The sequence below is a fragment of the Engystomops pustulosus genome, chromosome 6 (genome assembly GCF_040894005.1).
Source record: "Engystomops pustulosus chromosome 6, aEngPut4.maternal, whole genome shotgun sequence".
Classification (NCBI taxonomy): domain Eukaryota; kingdom Metazoa; phylum Chordata; class Amphibia; order Anura; family Leptodactylidae; genus Engystomops; species Engystomops pustulosus.
The window spans coordinates 99,287,695-99,302,560 of NC_092416.1; the positions used below are offsets into that span (position 1 = coordinate 99,287,695).

The 14,866-nt window shown below is 43.5% G+C and overlaps 1 protein-coding gene across 3 annotated transcripts in view; it reads left to right on the top strand.

The window, feature by feature from the left end:
• The window catches only part of PRKCG (protein kinase C gamma), a 556,381-nt gene that overhangs the window by 465,660 nt on the left and 75,855 nt on the right, over positions 1 to 14,866 (top strand). For all 3 annotated transcript variants that reach the window (XM_072110472.1, XM_072110471.1, XM_072110470.1), the window contains one exon: positions 5,921 to 6,059. In XM_072110472.1, the coding sequence (XP_071966573.1) occupies positions 5,921 to 6,059 (139 nt within the window). The remainder of the gene's footprint in view (positions 1 to 5,920; positions 6,060 to 14,866) is intronic.

Consider the following 14,866-nt stretch of genomic DNA (forward strand, 5'->3'; position numbering starts at 1 on the left):
GTCTTGTGGTCAGGAACAGGGTCAGGGCTGGCGGCAGAGATGCAATGTCAAGTCCAATCCGGGGTCAGCAACGGGAGATCCAGGCAAATGGGAATGGGAACACAGGCACGCAGGAACACAGGAACGCAGGACACAGGAACTCAGGAGCAGGAACAAACAGGGGCAGGAATGCAGGATATACAGGAACACACAGGAACGCATGATCCAGGCAAATGGGAACGGGAACACAGGCATGCAGGAATACAGGCATGCAGGAACACAGGAACTCAGGAGACACAGGAACGCAGGAGACAAAGGAACGCAGGAGACAAAGGAACGCAGGAATATCACTGGGGAGCTTTCTCTAAGGCATAGGCACAAAGATCTGGCAGGGTTACATAGACTACCTGAAAGTAGCCAGGGCCAATTAGTGGCACGCTGGCCCTTCAAATCTCCTGAAGCCGGCGCGCGCCCTGGGAGTCTGAAATGCGCACACACGGCTGAAGAGGATGGAGCAGGAGCCGGGACCTGTGAGTTGCACGTGCGACACGCTGGTGGGGAGAGTGGGGCACGGGTGAGCCCGTGACTCGCGATATGAGCTGTGGGACCACCCGTAACAGTACCCCACCCCCTTTGGCCTCCCCCTCTTCCTGGGCTGGTGGAATCTCTGCAGGAGGTCCTGGTCCAGGATATTGTCCTCGGGCTTCCAAGATCTTTCCTCCGGCCCGAGCCCCTTCCAGTCAAGCAAGAAGAACCGCTTACCCCTCACCGTCTTCATATAAAGGATACCCTTTACCTCATAGATGTCGGGGGAGTCGGCCACAGGAGCAGGAGGAGACACTTATCATGAGAAGCAGTTCAGGTTTGAGCAGGGACACATGGAAGGAGTTAGGGATGTGCATGGTGGGACGAAGGCACAGCTTGTAGGAGACCGGATTGATATGACTCAGCACCTGCGTCTTTTATCAGACTGGAACTTGGTTCAGGCCGAAGTCTATAATAAGGAAAGGAGAGTCTGCTCACAGATGGTCTTCAGGTCCCGTACCAATTCCTCAACAGCAGGAACAGTGAGGAATTGACAAAAAATAGGTTGGAGCCCACGGATGCAGAGTCCGAGGAGTTGTAAGAGAACTCTGCCCATGGCAACAGAGAGGACCAATGGTCCTGACGGGCAGAAACAAAATGACTTAAATAGCAGCCCAGGGTCTGAATAACTCTTTCCACCTGCCCATTAGATTGGGGATGATAGGCAGAAGAGCACTCCAATTTCACTTGAAGTTAGTTGCAGAGAGAACGCCAGAAATTAGAGACAAACTGAACCCTACATTCAGAGACAATGGGGATCATTTACTAAGGGCCTGAATCACTTTTTTTCATCGGGTTTCCCGAATATTACCGATTTGCGCCGTTTTTCCCTGAATTGCCCCGGGATTTTGGCGCACGCGATAGGATTGTGGTGCATTGGTGCCGGCATGCATGCGACGGAAATCGGGGGCCGTGGCCCTTGGAAAAACTGACGGATTCGGAAAAACACAGAATTTTTTTTTAAAAAGTGTTGCTTGACACGCGCTTACCTGCACCCAGGATAGGATCGTCAACTCCGGAGAACTTCAGCAGACTTCAGCGTAGCAGCAACACCTGGTGGACATTGGGCGCACTACCTTAGTCAATGGCCGGAAGACCTGAATCCGACTCTGAGACCAACAGGACCGGGTAAGTAAATGTGCCCCAATGTGCTGCGGAAGTCCATGGAGTTGGAACATGTGATGGAAGAACTGGCTGACAAAAGGTGGAGCAGATGGCAAACCTGGCAGAGGAACAAAATGGGACATATTCGAAAAACGGTCAGTCACCACCCAGATGACAGTATTGCCTGATGAAGGGGGCAGGTACATGATGAAGTCCATGGCCACATGAGTCCATGGACAGCTGGGTATCGGCAACGGCAGAAGAAGACCAGCAGGCTTGAGACGTGATGGCTTATTCTGGGCACAGGAAGCACAGGAACCCACAAAGTCCCGAACATCTTTAACCAGATCTGGCCACCAGTAGAATCGGGAAATGAGGGCGACAGAGCGCAGCACCCCAGGATACCCAGCCACATGTGAGCAATGTCCCCAAGTCGGAATCTTCCTCCGTAGAGCAGGTCGTACGTAGGTCTTGCCAGGAAGTAGTTGACGAAGATCCGAGGATGACATGCCAAGAAAGGGTGTCAGCCTTGATGTTCTTCTCAGCCGAATGAAAATGAATGAGGAAATCGAACCAGGCAGAGAAGAGTGACCAGCAAGCTTGACGTGGATTGAGTCGCTGAGCAGTCTGGAGAGGCTTGGCAGGATCCATCCGGAGATCTCTGTAGGAGATGATATAGCTGAGAAATGGAATACTCGGCTGATGGAATTGTCACTTCTTAAGTTTGACATAAAGGAGATTGGACCTTAAATGACTGAGGACTTGCCGTACGTGTAATTGGTGGGTATCAAGGTCCGGAGAGAATACCAGGATATAGTCCAAATAGACCACAGCACAGACATAAAGCAAGTCTATAAAGATGTCATTAATGAATTCCTGGAATACAACTGGTGAATTGCCAGTCCAAATGGCTTCACCAGGTACTCGAAGTGTCCAACACGGGTATAAAAAGCGGTCTTCCACTCATCTGGCAGATATGGCAGGTATGAATGAGATTGTAATCCCCTCAAAGTTCCAATTTGGAGAAGATCTTGGCTTCATGAAGAACCTCAAACAGCTCCATGATCAACAGCAACGGGTAGCGGTTCTTAACTGTGAACTTGTTAAGACCGCGTAGTCTATGCATGGACAGAGTGACCAGTCCTTCTTGGTCACAAAAGTTTTCTTTGATATAGTCTGACATGGCGTTCCCAGCAGCAGATCCACAGGACAGTCTTAAAGATGGTGAGGCAGCAAAAGGCTCAGCTTGCTTCTTTGAGAAGACATCAAAAAAGTCCTGATAGCAAGTGGGAAGTCCCTCCAGGGCCTCGGGAGCCACAGAAGAAACCAGGACTGGCACTGGTTGAGGCATCTCCACACAGCGAGACTGGCAATCAGGTCCCCACCACAGGATCTCCCCCATCTTCCAGTTAAGAACGGGTGCATGGAGCTGCCACCATGGTTGACCCAACAGGATGGAGGACATGGACCATGGTAGTACATAAAAAGAGAGTCTTTCCTTGTGCAGCACACGGACTTGCAAGGACAGAGTCTTGGTGCAGTGCTGGACTAGGTCAGAGACAATTTGGCCACTAATAGAGGAGATGACCAAAGGCTTCTCAAGGCGAACCACAGGGATGTGATGCCAGGAGACCAGAGTGGCATCCACGAAGTTCCCTGCGGAACCGGAGTCCAAGAACTAACTCTTTGGCACGCTCCCTAAACCACACATTAATCCGGGTGGCTAAGGTGATGAGACCACTCAGGGTAGACAGCAGATCCCGAGCAGCCAGAGCGTCCTTAACTTGAGAGGAGAGTCCCTTTTTGAAAGCTACGGATAAGGCCGCATCTTTCCAGGAGAGTTCCAAGGTCAGGATATGGAACTGGACAGCATATTTTCCCACAGAAGTGTTCCCCTGGCACAGATTCATCAGTGCGGTCTTGGCCAGAAGATGCCTGTGAGGGTTCTTCAAAGATGGACTTCAACTCTGCCAGAAAAGCAGTGAAAGTAGCTGAGACCGGGTTGTCTCTGTCCCAAAGAGGTTTAGCCGACACCTGGGACCAGAATCTAAGTGGCACATGGTCTTCACCAGAGCCTGCCCCAAAGCGGGATGGACTTGCTGTGGCAGGGTACCACCAGGTCCTTCCACAGGTGCGACTAGCCTGCGGTGGCTGCCGAGGTTGAGGTACCTTAGCAAAAGTCTTGTGGTCAAGTCCAGGCACAAGGTCAGGGCAGGCAGCAGAGATGCAATGTCAAGACCAATCCGGGGTCAGCGACGGGAGGTCGGAATGCAGGAATATCACTGGGGAGCTTTCTCTAAGGCATAGGCACAAAGATCCGGCAGGGTTTGCAGGAAGAGGCAGGGTTAAATAGATTACCTGAAAATGGCGAGTGCCAATTATTGGCACGCTGGCCCTTTAAATCTCCTGAAGCTGGCGCACGTGCCCTAGGAGTCGGGAACGTGCGTGCAAGGCAGCCGGGACCTGTGAGTTGCCCGTGCAACACGCTGGCGTGACAGTTTCCACAGCTTGAATTGATGTTCTATTCTGGATGAGCTCCAGACTGTGACCTACATAACAAATATATTGATAAAGAACAAAAGACACTATACAAATACCAGTATTACAAATAATTTTTCAAATATATTCTTCATTTATTTGAGATGTTTGCTACTACCTTATTATAAAAAACCCCACCATACAAAGGACATTATCACTGACGATACATCTGTACAGTACAGGGCTCATATAATACCTTTATACTAAGATTATTCCGATTACAAAATTACTAAATGAAAACCTATTTACACCATCGTGCTGTCGGGACAGGGATTTAAAACCAGAATTCAGTCGCACGCGATTACATTGTGTCGCAATCGCGCCAGCTATCATGTGGCACAAACGGGGGGGGGGCAGTCCGTCGGGCGATCCGACGGATTCGGACAAACCGGGGATTTAACATTTTAAAATGTGTCACAAGCCAAGCACTTACATACATCAGAAAGAAGAAGGTGAACTCCGGCGGACCTGATCGGGGAAGCGACAGATGCAGGATATCGGGCGCACCATCGTAGTAAATCGCGGCAGTTGTGCATTGGAGTCGGAGAAAGCACCTCGGGGATTGCACAGGACCGGGTAAGTAAATCTGCCCCAATATGTGTTCTTAGCAGTGTTAGTGGTGGAACAGACAGATGAGAAGTTGGCAACACGCTATCTTGCTGCCAACATAACAGACCTGCAGTGGCATTGGTAAGCAGTGCGGTAGGGAGTCATAGATTTATATGCTCAACTGTAGACTTAAAGTGAACCGTCATTTCAAAAACTTTTGATATGTTGTAGGGCAAGTAATTTTAAGCCCTTTTGCAATTTGATTAGTTACCTGAATCTTGCTCCTTCCTCTTATATTCTGCAGACTTCCCCTAGATGGCAGTGACTTCTCAGATAGCTGTTACTATGGACATTCCATCTTCATAAAGAAGACTACAGGCAGGAGACACGCCCCCCCCCTTCCTGCACACAGCTGATCACCTCATGGCTCAGTGCTGCAGCAGTCATGTGTCACTACTGCAGCACTGTCATGTGCAGGGAGAAGCCCTGACTAATTTAGTGACCAAAAACCTAACACTTCTCTCTCCTCAGCATTCCCTACACCTGTATACTGTATAAACACAGGTATCTACATAGGTAGATAGATAGATATGAGATAGATAGATATGAGATAAATAGATGGATAGATATGAGATAGATAGATGGTTGCTGGTTGTTATGGGCCAATAGAGGTACTAAATGAGGACCGAGGGGCAAAATACTTTGAGGAATGATTCCCAGGGACACCTGGAACAGAATTATGTATTTTTGGGGTTTTTTTGCTCAGAATGATGGTTACACTTTAACTAAGAGCTGGATGTGGATCACAATTAGCAATCTATTTGGGAGAGCAGGGGAGAAGAACCATGATCCCATCCCAAGGTATTTTTTCATACAATATGATTACAAATGTACTGCACATGTAGTGTAAAATTGTCAGGAGATTTCTCTCTAGAATTAACTGTAGATTGGGTGCTATGGTATTGTACTATTATTTTAACAATATTTTAACATTTATGCATTAAAAGGCCTGACATTTTGTGGCACATGAGCTAGGTAATAGTGGTACAATAGTGGTAAAAGGTACAATAAGCTCTCCTAGGAATGCTTTTCTTTTGAGTATGTTATTAACCATAGTATGAGCCATTTAGCTCTGTGCCTGAAAATATATCTGTTCTTTATGCAGAGACCTGAAGCTTGATAATGTCATGCTGGACGCTGAGGGACACATTAAAATCACTGACTTTGGAATGTGTAAAGAGAACATTTTCAGCGGTGCCACTACCCGAACATTCTGTGGAACTCCAGATTACATAGCTCCAGAGGTAATATATTGTGGCTCAATAATTCAGTCTGAGCTCCTTGAACCTGTAGTTGTAGCTGAAAATATTTATATATCATTCTATCCTGAAGTGTGTATTACAACACATGTGAATTCATGTCAATCATAGAGTAAGATTTTATTCTTTAGTGTTGTGTAAGTACTAGGATCATGTTGGAAATGCAGCTCTGCTAGCAGTATTTGATGCAATATTTTACCTTTTAGGTCCAGAAGTGATTGAAAGTGCTAATGTTTTTAATAATTTGACATCCAAAAGTACAATGAATTGGTGAGATGTCATTAAAGTCTAGGAAATTGCAATTGGCATAACTTAAGGAACAACAGTTTTTTTCCACAAATCAATGGCTCTTGAGATGTAGAACAACGTTGCCCAGTATCTTTATCTTTGTTACCTATATCCAGCAGTTTCATTGCTATACCCCTCAGATTATCTCAGTGTTGAAGTAGTTCCTTCCTCTGGAGGCCATCTGTTAAACAAATCTACAAATCTATGGTCTCACTAGAGGGCTGGGGCTGCTGCTCCCTGCTCACAGAGGTGGAGGTCATGTAACTCTCTGTTTATGTAGCAGAACTGAGTTTGTACAGGACTGTGGATACAGATGTCTTCTATATAGAATAGTGAGGTACAAGATCTCCCCCATTCCACATCAGTTCCTTTATCCCAGTCTGTGATTCTACAGAACTTTCCCTGTCTCACTTCACCTCATACTGCAGCCCCTCTGCACCTTGTACTCAGCATTATAAGCTCTGTGCAGAGAAGCTACTAACCCTTAGTGCTCACACAGCACAGACTATACACTTCTTCATGTAACTGTTCTTATGATTTGTACCACTTATTACATGTTCCATGCTCCTCCATTTGATGTAAGATGCCAGACTAGTCACTATATACACCCTGTATTTACACTGTGGAGTGTTCACTGGATTTACTTATGGGATTCTAAATGGATTTAAAGCATAACTGTAAAGCTAAAGTGATTTTACCATATTATTATATGTGGTTACTCCTTTGAAAACAAACAGAACTATGAATACTTTGTGCTGCTCATCCTTTTCTTTTCAAAGTTATGACATTTTCTGTTCTGAAAGTGTTTTGAAAAAATCTCTCACTAGAGGTCAGTTAGCTTTCCCACTGATCCCATGATGCCTTGTGTTCTCTCTCAAAGTAATTTAGCATTGAATCCATTTAGTGTTCCACAAGTAAATCCACTGAACATTGCACAGTGCACATACATATGATGACATCCTGGCAGCTTCCATCAAATGGAGGAGCGGGGAACATGTAATAAGTGGTAGAAATAGATAAATAACCCAGTTACATGCCGTCTAAAGCCTTTATTGTGTGACCACTAAGGGTTAATAGCTCATCTTGACAGAGCTGATACTGCTGATGAACAAGGTGGGGGAAGTGAGCAGAGAGAAGAGCAGAGACAGACAGATAAAGTTCTGTAGAATCTTATACTGGGATGGAGGGCCTGATAGGGAATATGGAGATCTTGTACCTCACTATTCTGTACAAAAGACATCTGCATTCACTTTTCTGTAAACTTCCAGCTCTGCTACATTCACTCACACATGACCTCCTCCCCTGTGAGCAGCAGCTCCTCCCCTCCTATGAAATAGCTTGAGAAACATAGTGTATACAAGCTAAAGGCTCATAGGGCTTAACAGCACATAGGGAGGTGGCAGCCATTGCAGCAATGAGATGATCTGAGGGCTTTAGCAAAGAAACTACTGAATATAGGTAACAAATAAGCAAAGTTGTTTTACATCCCAAGAGCTTGGATTCGTGAAAAAAAACCTTTACAGTTACTCTTTAATGCTAAATTACTTTGAGAAAGATCATGAGGCATCATGGGATCTGTGGGCAGAGTGAATTGAACTCAACTTCAGGGCAGATACAGGAAGAAGTTAGTCTCCACCCACTTTATCTCTGGTGAGAAAGATTTTGTCAAAGACTTTTATAACACAAAGAACTTTGGAAAGAAAAGGACGAGCAGCAAATTATGGGCATTGTCTGTTTTGTTTTTAAAGGGAGAAGCACTTTTAAGAACTTGGTAAAATCATTATAGCTATACAGTTACACCTTAAATATTGCTCCACGAATCCTTCCTTTCAATCTCCATTCAATCTCCTATTGTCCTGGCCCAAATCCATCTTGATTTAATTTGTCCCAGGAAATGTACCAGCTTTTAAGATGCTTTATAGTTTGTACATTCAGTTCTTCAGTTGGCCTGCATTTTATGATATACCCTCTAGGTGTACATTGATGAAGCTATCTCCTATGTATAGTTTATAGAGAAAAAAAACGTAATGTCCATAAGACAAAAAGATCCGGGCTTAGATAGATATTTTGAAGCTTTCTTTAGGGAGAACTTTTCACAAAATGTATCTAATTTATCCAGATATGGATTTTTCTTTGCCAGCATCCTGGAGCCTCTTCACGGTAGAGGTTGACAATGAAGCTGCCAATGAAACGAGAGACTCTAATGTACTTATCTTGTTGCTTAGTTGTGCGGCAGGACCTTCCACTTCTCTTTCTACTCTGCACATCCCTGTAGGAAATCTTTAGTTTCTTTCTCAATTTGTCACATTGAATGGCCTTAATTTCTAAGGACAATAATAGACTTTGAAGTTTCACCTGAAAGGTCTTTTATCTGGCCATTCTGAGAGTTTTATAGAAAAAATAAATGTGATGCTCCAGATTCTCAACCAGCTCAAAGGAAAGTCAGTTTTATAGCTTCTCTATAGCTTCCAACAGCCAAACAGTTTTCAACTGTGCTAGTATACTTGAACAAGCGTTTTCTAAACACCCATGAGCCGTCTGGCACAGTTAGCAAACACACCTATGTAGATATTGCATTAAAAAACAGTTGTGTGTTTGTAGCTAGAGATGTATAGAGTGTAATTATGATTCATTTAATATTTGCTTCGATGAAAGAAAATGTGCTTTTCTTTGAAAAATAAGAAGTGACCCCAAACTATTGAGTGGTCTATATAAAGAATAGGATGCAGTGCAAGAAAGAATAAGAGTGCGTACAATGCCAAGGTTAGTAAATAACTGCTATTAGCTATAACAAAATAGAGTGGGTTACCAAAGAATATTTTATATCTATCTCTATATCTATCTATCACTCTATCTCTCTCTGTGTCTGTCTCTGTATTTTTCTCTGTCTCTTTGTCTCTGTCTCTCACTGTCTACCTTTCTTTGTATCTCTCTGTCTGTCTGTGTCTGTCTCTATGTCTGTCTCTCACTCTGTTTGTCTTTTGCTCTCTGTCTGCATTTTCCTGCCACTCTCCGTTTGTCTCTTTCTATCTGTCTCTCTCTGTATCTTTGTCCATCTCTCTCTCTGTCCATCTGCCTCTGACTGTATCTCTGTATCTTTCTCTGCATGTTCCTCTCTGTTTTTAACTCTTTGTCTCTCTGCCTGTCTATTTCTGTCTGTCACTCTCTCTCTCTCTCTGTCAGTCTCTCTGTGTCTGTATTTATGTCTCTCTGTCTCTCGCTCTGTCTGTGTCTGTCTCTCTCTGTGTCTCTGTTTGCATTTCTCTCTATCTCTCTCTCTGTATATCTATGTCTGTCTCTCTCTGTTTGTCTGTATCTCTGTCTGTTTCTCTCTGTGTCTCTGTCTGCACTTCTGTCAGTCTACCTCTCTGTCTCTCTTTGTCTGTCTCTGCATCTCTCTGTCTCTCTGTCTGTCTCCCTCTGTATCTCTCTGTCGTTCTGTGTCTGTCTTTATGGCTGTCTCTGTCTCTCTCTGTTTGTCTGTCTTTCTATCTGTTGCTATCATTATCCATATTAAATCACACATAAGCTTAATGAAAGAGAAAACCTGCAACAGAACACCAGTAACAGTGGAATACAAATGTGCACGGAGACATACAGGCAGGAGTTTGTTTTAGTAAGAATACAATAGATCAGTGCTAAAATTAAACCTTTGTGTACCTGGTATCTAATTTTAATATCCAAAGCTTCGTGATTTAATGAACCTCTTCTCCAATCACATCCTCTAGGTGGTCGGTTCACAGGTTTTTTTTAACTTTCTTGGATGTGCAACCTACTTACTGTAGATTATACTGGGTACATATTAACAAATATATAGCATTGGTGGTGTCACAGTTTATAAGTCTTTTGATGTTTTGTTGTCTGTGTGTGATGGTAAGATTTAGCCATAATTTTACAGATGGTACATCTATTTTTACCACATTGAAAATTTTGAATAACACTTGGGCTTGATATAAAATGGGGATGTTTTTCTTAAATATCTGTATAATATCTACGAATTGCGCACTGTAGGGGGTGGAAAAACACTATATAAATTGTTAGTAGAATGTGTGAATGTTGATTCCATCAGCTATTCTTCGCCCTATTAAGTATATCTTGTTTATATGCCTGACTTTTTTTTATCTCAAATATTATTGTATTCTTGTGTATAGGCAAATTTGTTACGGTGGGGAAAAAACTAGCAGCCATAGGACAGCCCTGTCATTCTTGTGTAGAGGCATAAATGGTGGAGCATGCTTTCTTTGCTCTAATATACTCCCCTATTGGAAGGTTTTGTGGTGTGTGAATAGGATGGCAACTATTGAAGCATAAAATAGTAATTCCATCAGTCGGTCTTCTTTTTTTTTGTTTCATTTTAAACAAGCTTTTATTGTCTTCAAATTCAAACATGGTTACACCACATGACTACATTCCTTTTACAATAATCATCTCCCATGTACATTACACGTATTGCATTAAATTACAATAACCTCCAATCTTAGATTGTGCATAATATTATGTACACATAAAAAGTTAACCCTACCCTCTGATCACCCACCCTCTGACACCGATGAAGAGGAGAACGAAAAGAAAGAAAAAAAAAGGGGGGGGGAGGGAAGACAGGGAAGATAGGGGGAAGGTGAGGGAAAGAAACGCGATTTTTAACTTTATTTCCATATCGCTCAGATGTTACTCCACCCCCCCCCCTGCCCTGCTTGCAAAACCAAACCCGCTCGTATTTTTCTATCCTATCTACTAGACCAATCCAATATTCTTTCGTAGGGGCCTCTGCAGATCCCCATTTCCTAGCAATGCAAACTCGTTCCAAATTCAACACCCTCTGAACCAGTAGATGTTTTGCTTGATCCAGTCCTTCCAGATCTCCCAAGATAGCATTTTTCAGTGTGATTTTTCAGTCGCTCTTTCCCAGTTCTTACGTGATTTGTATTTTACATTAAGTGACACCCATTTCACTATATATTTATAAATCTTTGAAATTATATTCCTAATATTACCATTATTATTCACTACCATATGTATACATTTATGTGATTCAATCCTCAAACCTATCCCCTTCTTCTTTTTATATACCATAAGTGCGTGTGCCACTTGAACAAATCTCAAAAAATCTCCCCTCTTCAGGTGATATACTTCTTCAAAATACTTAAAGGGCCTAACCTCCCCGTCTATCAGAAACTGTGCTACAAATTTAACCCCTAACCTTTTCCAAAACCCTTTAATCTGGGATGCTCAAGAGCTCTCTCATATGATAGTTCTCCCATAACGGAGTTTCCTCCAGGAATCCATGAATATTCAACATTTTCTTTATCTCTACCCAGCATTTAGATAGCAATTTAGACAATTCCCAATTTTTAAAACCCTCAGTGTCAAAAATACCACTCTCTAATGCCTCCATAATTGATTTTGTTGAATCCTTAGTGGACTGTAGCAACCTCATAATTGACGAGTTATTTTCCCATTCTGCTAATCTACTAAACTGTGCAGCCACGAAATATCCCTTAAAAAAGGGAATCCCCTAACCCTCTTCCTCCAAAGGCCGATATAGGTAACTCATCTTCATACGCACCTTTTTTCGTCCCCATATGAGGTCATTGAGCATTGCCTCAATCGCCCTAAATAATGACTCCTCTATCCAAACTGGACTAGCTGAAAGCACAAATAAAATTTGCGGGAGGAGCGTCATTTTAATAAGGCCTATCCTATCTGCTCTTGATAACAACAACCTATCCCAACAGTGCATTCTTTCGCTTATTGCCTTCAAGAGTGGAAGCAGATTAATCTCCACGAACCTGTCCAATTCTTTTGCTATTTGTATGCCTAGGTATCTAAAACTATCCTCACATATGGTTACCTTATGGTCCAATAACCCCTCCTTAACCCCAGGAACTAAAGGAAGCAATTGAGATTTTGCCCAATTTATTTGAAGTCCTGACCATTTCCCAAATTCTTCTATAACCGCCATCACCCTAGGGACTGCAGCTACGGAATCCTGTAGATATAAGATCAGATCGTCTGCATACAAGCACAGCTTGTCCTTCTTACCCCCACTTCCCCCACCCGCTATTTGGTGATCTTCCCTTAATAAAATCGCTAATGGTTCAATATATATAGCGTATAATAGCGGGGAAAGGGGACAGCCTTGTCTAGTTCCTCTAGTTAATGTGAACGACTCAGAGCGAGCCCCATTTATTACCACCCTCGCAACCGGAGCACTATATAATAACTTGACCCAACCTATAAAGGCCGATCCGAACCCAAATTGCTTCAGAACTTCCCATAGAAAGCTCCACTCCTCGAACGCTTTTACTGCATCTAAAGACAGGATGGAGCGGAGCCTCCCTTCTCCCATCTCTATAGCTGAATACAATCTATGTATGCAGTCATTTAATTTCCGCCCTGGAATAAACCCATTTTGGTCCCTGTGTATGATAGAGAAAATAACTTTTTGGAGCCTATTTGCAAGAAGTTTCGCTATGATCTTCACGTCAGTATTGAGAAGTGAAATAGACCTATATGACCCCATTTCCAAATTGTCGTCCTCCTTTTTCGGGATTAGGACAATATCTGCCTGCATCATAGAATCCGGCATTCTCCCCTCTTTTTTTGACTCATTCAGTACATCCAGCAACAAGGGAAGAAGCACATCCTCATATTCCCTATACAGAGCAAATGGAAATCCGTCTGTTCCCTGAGAGGAGTCTTTTTGCCACTGTCCTTCTCAATTCTTCCAATGTCACAGGATCATCTAACGTGCGTTTCTGATCCTCGTTTAGCTTAGGGAAATTGATCCTTCCCAAAAAAACCTTCTAATTCCCCTCTTGGCAACTCCGAAGTGGACCTGTAGAGTTTCTCATAAAAACCCTTAAATTGTTCCCTTACCCTAAGTGGGTCTTTCTCAATACCTCCTCCTTCACTTCTAATTGCCGGAATATATCCATTTTCCCTGTGGACAGAAACCCTCTGAGCTAAGATCTTACCTGCTCTCCCTCCTTCTGAAAAATATCTTTGTCCCTGAAAAAACATTTTATGTTGTGCTTTAATAGATAGAAATGCCTCATATTCATTTTTTGTTTTCTCTAATGTCTCCTTGTTGTTAACCGATCGTTCCCTTATCTTCTTTTCTGCTGCTTTATACTGTTTCATAAGTAGTCACTCCTGAATCTATATCGCTGAATCTATATCTTGCTTCCCCTATCTCCTTTTTAAATATTCCCCTTAAATAGGCCTTAAAGGGAACCTACCACCACGATTCTACCTATAAAGGTAGATCGGGTGGTAGGTGGATGTAAGGGACGTGAGGATTGCTTTTTAGAGCTAATCCTCACGTTCCCGCTAAATTTTACTAAACTTTATTCCCTTAATATGTAAATTTACTTATGCAGCTACTGGGGCGTGGAGTAGCCAGGCACGAGGCTACACGGCGTGGGTACTCCATGCCCCAGTAGCCACGTTACTCCTCCTACCCTGTGTGTGCGGCGCGCAGCATCCGACAAGCCGGAGTTCTGCGCATGCGCAGTAGCTCCGGTCTCGGAGCTGTGGCTGCTCAGCCGTGGACCTGCGTTCTGCGCATGCGCAAAACGCCAGCATGTCGGGCGAAGGCGCGCATCTACGAGGAGCTGCGCATCGAACACACAGGGTAGGAGGAGTAACGCGGATACTTGGGCGTGGAGTAGCCGCGCCGTGTAGCCTCGTGCCCGGCTAATCCACGCCCCAGTAGCCGCATAAGTAAATTTACATATTAAGAGAATAAAGTTTAGTAACCTCCTACGCCATCCTTCCCTCCTCCTCCTCCCCCTCCCAGGCGAGAAATTTCTTTAATATATCATATTAATCAAGGCTTCAGACCCCCTGCTTCTCCAACCACTCGGAAGCTTCCTCCGATTTATAAAAAAATAAAGTTTTTCCCTGAAAGATTACCCGTAGTCTAGAGGGGAGCAGTAGTGCATATTGCATTTTTGCTTCCATTAATCGCTTTTTGACTCCCAAAAAGCTAGATCTCGCTTTTTGCGTTTCCCTGGAGAAATCAGGAAATAAGAAAATCTTTTGACCGTTTATCAGGATTGGGTCACTTTGTCTACTCAGACGCAAAATGCGGTCCCTGTCTTGGGAATTAAACAATCTAATGAGAATAGCTCTAGGTCTAGCTCCTTGTGCTGGTTTCTTAAAGGGTACACAATGTGCCCTTTCTATCCCTAAAAAATCAGAGAACCCTTCAGTGCCGAATATTTCTGTCAACCACTTATGTATTTCTCTGTCCAGTTCTCTCTCTTCCCCCCTTTCTGGGTATCCTACGATTCTTATATTGTTTCTTCTAGACCTATTTTCTAAGTCGTTCAACTTATCTTGGATTTATTGTCGGTTGTCAGCTCCAAAATGTCTTGCTTAATTCTTTTTACATCTGATACTACCTCTGTCAAAATGCTCTCCATCTCCTTTTAGTACTTTTAGTCCCAAGTTTATTCAACTCTTCTTTAATCGATTGGATGTCTGTCCTCACTCCACCC